At 28.9% G+C, this 5,181-nt stretch overlaps 1 protein-coding gene across 1 annotated transcript; it reads left to right on the forward strand.

Moving 5' to 3' along the window:
• Positions 1 to 3,983: 3,983 nt before the first annotated feature.
• On the forward strand, positions 3,984 to 5,181 carry LOC109798074 (senescence associated gene 20). The gene has a single exon (XM_020358281.3). The coding sequence runs from the start codon at positions 4,335 to 4,337 to the stop codon at positions 4,881 to 4,883; it is 549 nt and encodes a 182-aa protein (XP_020213870.3). The 5' UTR covers positions 3,984 to 4,334; the 3' UTR covers positions 4,884 to 5,181.

The raw sequence follows: 5,181 nt of genomic DNA on the forward strand, positions 1-5,181 counted from the left end.
TCATTATATGCACATGTTGGATCCAATTGTGCATGTACGTAATTAATACTGCAGTGTTGCATATATCTCTGGAATTAGGAATTCGTTGTCCTTTTTCTATTTTTTTTTCTCTGTACAAAAAGAAATTTTATTATATAGAGAATTAGAGATCATATTTTCAGTCTAGTAGAGACATTAAAACCTAAGGAAGGATTCCCAACCAATCACGAAACTTAATTATGGTAATTGATGGACCATTTATGTTGCAGTTGTGTTCACCATTCGTTTGTTTTGGCCCTTGTTTAATTATATATATTATACTTAAAATATTGCTTTACAGGTATAAATCATTAATATCACATGAAATTTTAATTTTATATGCTTGTGTTTATCCTAGTTATTTTAATAATGAATTAACAATACTGCCCAAGACACGTCATTTTGTGTTGCTCTATCCGTTTTTGTTTTTCCTTTTTCATTCTCTTGCTACATGATTTCTTATTTTGTACCAGTTATAAGTTTTGAAATATTATATATAGTAAGAGAAACTCTATTCTTTGTTAAAACATGTCTCGCGAGTTAATCGAGTTACTTTAGCAAAATCAGAATTAGGTCAAATCCAATGTAAATACGCAACACGTCTCAAATCTTCTAGGTTGATTGAATAATTTGGGGCACTTTTCAAAACTATTTACGTAAATAAGGCTGTTTTGAAATAATTTACACCTTTGGAGCATTTTACTAAAATGTCGCTAAGAGCCATAGCAACACCAGTGACAAGTGTACTTTTTTAAATTCTAAGAAGTCATGAACGTCATATTATCAATGTCGCTATAGCCTATGACGACACAAAACGCTTTCAATGAAGTCGTTATAGTCTACAACGCCACCATTTAAATAATTTTTTTATAATATATTTTTTAATAAAGATAACATAAAAAAATAAATAAAACTAAAAATATTTATAATATACATGTAATAAAAATGAAATTTCATTAAAATTAAAATTTGACAGAAATATATAACAAGTTAAGAAAATAAGTAAATAACTAAAAAAAAATAGAAGTCGCTATAATCTATAGCGACATTGTATCGTTATAAGCCATAACGCCTCCTTTGTTAAATATTTAATATATATAAAATAAAAATTAGAAAATAAAATGAAAGAAAAATGGTTTAAAAAAATATTTAAAAGATATAAATTAAAATTAAAAAATTAAATGAAAGAATAAAATTAAAACAAAATGGATAAAACAGAATTATAAATTTAAATACTTCTTTTTTTGTCACTTTTTTTTAAATTAACATATAAATAAAATCTGAATAAACTTAAAAAAAATTAATTAAAAGTACACAAATAACAATTTTTATATTTAAATTTCCATATTTATTTTATCAAATTTTTTTCCATTTTTTTAATTTTATACTTCTTTTTTTATTAAGTTTTGTTTATATTTTTTTTCCTTGACTTAATTTAAATAAAAAACAACTACACAAAAAATTAATTTTAATTAAATTTATAAACCAAAAACTGAAAGTATAAATGAAATTAAATTAAAAAATATGTCACTAGAACCCATAGCGACACAAATAATTATTTTTAATTAATTTTTTTTTTATTTTTTTTATTTTCATTTTTTTATTTTATTTTAAATACTTATCTTTTTGTCGATTTTTTTTAAATTAATATATAAAAAAATCTTAATAGAATTAAACAAAAAAATTTAATTAAAACTACACAAATAATTATTTTTAATTAAATTTATAAACAAAAAACTGAAAATATAAATTTAATTAAATTAAACAAAAAACTGAAAATATAAATTTAACTAAATTTATTTATTTGTGTAATTTTAATTAAAAATATAAAAAATAAGTATTTAAAATAAAATGAAAATATTTATAATAAAAAAAAGTGTCGCTATCACCTATAGCGACATTGTACCGCTATGCCCCATAGCGCCTTTAGATATAATATTATTTTAATAATAAAAAATATATATTAATTATATTTTTTAAATGAGAACGTAGCCTATAGGACTTTGCAAAAATCGCTACAGCCTATAACAATTTTTATTGGCTAAATTTTAACCGTTCGTAATTATAAAAAAAAAAAAAAAAAAAAAAAAAAAAAAAAAGGTACACGTGTCACTGGTGTCGCTATGACCCATAACGACACCATAATAAAATGCCTCAAAGGTGTAAATAGTTTCAAAACAACTTCATTTACGTAAATAATTTTGAAAAGTACCCCAAATTAGTCAATGAACCAATCTTCTAGCTTAATTAGCAAAAACTATTAGTAATGTGGAATTTATATATAATACACTTTTTTTTTTACTTTAATGATAATATTATACAACATTTTGAATATGATATTTATAATACTTATGAGGAGGTTGATAATAATCTGATAATAAATGGTCTCCCCCTAATAACAATTAGTGCTAAAATAAACTTAAAATAATGCAATTAATTTTGTTTTTATCTTAACTCTAAAAGTTAACTCATGGTATGAAAATTCACTTCCACTTGTATACACTAATTTAATCAATCTTAATCACAATCCTAAACAAATTTATGATGATCTGATGCAAGTGTCTAAAAGGTATTGAATGATCAAGTATAATATTGTCCTTTTCCTGGGAATGGCAATGCCATACATTTTCATTGAATCATTGTTCTCTGACAGTAACGGGTCAACTATATATCCAAGTGGTCCTACTAAGTGAGATTGAGATAACTAAATGGGTTGAAAGTTAAGGTTAAGCATGACCATGCTCATATGGGGACACCAAGTGGTACCACACGTGACACGACCACTAAATATTTTTAATTATTTGTAGTAAATGCAAAAGGAATCATTTTCCTAATGAGAAATTCTACTTATGTAATAAATTCTAACAATATATTTTATAATCAAAAGAGAAATAAAAAAAACTCTTAGTAAAATAATTCCTTTAATTAGTTTTAAAAAAATTACGTATGATCTTTATATAAAAAAAAAATATTACTCGTCTGTGCACAATATTTTCACAATACCTCATAGGATGTTAGTTACTTTATGATAAAAGTTAGCATCATAATTAATCAAGTTCTCTGGTTGCAATATCTATTTTTTGATTGTGATTTTGTGGCTTTGTTTCCCATACATTATCTTATGATCTTAGAGTTGTATATTTTGTTAGGTTAATATTTCTATTTGATTGAATTTAGAAAACTATTTTAAATTAATTCTATTAGTTATCAAAACTGTTTTACATTGACTTGGTCTTCGTTCTTTGATCACATCTTATCTCTTTGACATAGGGGTTTTAAAAACACTAGTACTGTTTTTATTATTATTATTATAAATATAATATTTTTATAAGGTTTTTGTTGAGTTCTCTTCCCTTATTTTTTTTCTCTCTCTCTTCATAATATCCTAGAGTTATTCTCATAAATTTTTTTTTTGCTAGTTTTATTTATTTTTTAAGAAGAGAATGTGATAGTATTATCACATGTTTCAAAATATTATTTGTGATTATAGGAAAGAATTCGTAACTATTAAGATTGACAATCCTAAACGTGTGGTTCAGCGGTAAGTGTTGATCCACTCTTAAACAAGGTCAGGGGTTTGAATCCTGCCTTGTGTATGCAGCCGCGTTAAATCTTGGGACCAGCTATCCCACCTTTTGAAATGTCTCCAACGTAGCGAGGAGATTAGTCACTACCATCAGTGGTAGATACTCCAGGGACGAAAAAAAAAACTATTAAGATTGACAACAAATATTACAACACTTATTGTAAGCATTTATTCTCCTAGGAGAGATAGTTAGACATTAAAGGGGAACTCCTCTCAATAATGTTTAATTTATACACAAATCTCGCGAATATATTTAAAACCACATATTGACCATTTGTTGGGACTAACACAAATTGCCTATGCTTAACTAAAGGAGAGTCGGTCGTGAATCCTACATTCCAAAAGCATTAATTCAAGTTCATAGCACTTTTAGATTATTCCTAAACGGCTAAACCCTTAAAGAAAATGACGACTCCATCCCAAGGGCTGATTAGTCATTCCACAGAACCATCCCAAAATTTAGTTTTGGCTCTATCATGCACGTACGCCTACAACTTCACATCGTTATCTCCTCATAAAAACCACTCCAACTCTTACGATTACAATTATTATATGTACACCTTGGTGTGACGCACATTAATCACTACTTCTAGGAGCTGATCCACACCCTCCAATCCCCCACATCATAAATCAATCAATCTCAACCATCTATGCTTTTTAGAATCAAATAAAAAGATACCAAAAACTTGGATAATATGCCATCCTATCTAGCCCTATAAAATGTGACACCATGAACCAAATCCTCCATGACATGCACAACTTGTGTAACCATTTCCTAAAACACAAACCTAGAAGCACAAAAATTCTAGGGCACATGGAGACTCATGAAAAGGTGGAAACACAAAACAAGGCAACAGTTGAGATGCTCTACAAGGCACTATTAGGGCAAGGGACAATGGAAAATGTGGCCAAATTGTTAGCAAGTGATCTAGAGTGGTGGTTCCATGGCCCTCCTCAGTGCCACCACATGATGAGGGTGCTCACGGGGGAGACAGATCTCAACAAGGGCTTCCGGTTCGAGCCGAGGCGGGTGGCCGCCATCGGCGACTGCGTGATCGCCGAGGGGTGGGAGGGCCAGGCCTATTGGGTGCACGTTTGGACCCTCAAAAATGGCCTCATAACTCAGTTTAGAGAGTACTTCAACACATGGCTTGTGGTGAGGGACTTGAGGGCACCAAGGTGGGAAGATAATAAGAAGGATAGCATGATAACATTGTGGCAGAGCCAGCCTCGTGATCTCTACCATAGGTCACTGCCAGGACTTGTGTTAGCCATTTAGCCACAACAACACTTCATGGGTCTGTGGTTAATTGGAAGCTAGTTAGGGACATATATTATGATGTATAATTAATGTACCACATAAAGTGACCCTACGGATTGAACATGTGTTGAAGTTACAACACTATAGTTTTGGCTTGTGGACCTGGTCGATTGTGCAATAATTCTTATCAGAATGGAAAGGAAAAGAATAAATAAGAGGGCCAAGAATAAAACTTGAAAAAAAAAGAAGAAGAAAGAATAGACAAGTGTGTGTAATATTAAATATATTAAAATACTTCTTTGTTTCTATAATATTA

The sequence above is a fragment of the Cajanus cajan genome, chromosome 4 (genome assembly GCF_000230855.2).
Source record: "Cajanus cajan strain Asha chromosome 4, NIPB_CcT2T_4, whole genome shotgun sequence".
Taxonomy (NCBI): Eukaryota; Viridiplantae; Streptophyta; class Magnoliopsida; order Fabales; family Fabaceae; genus Cajanus; species Cajanus cajan.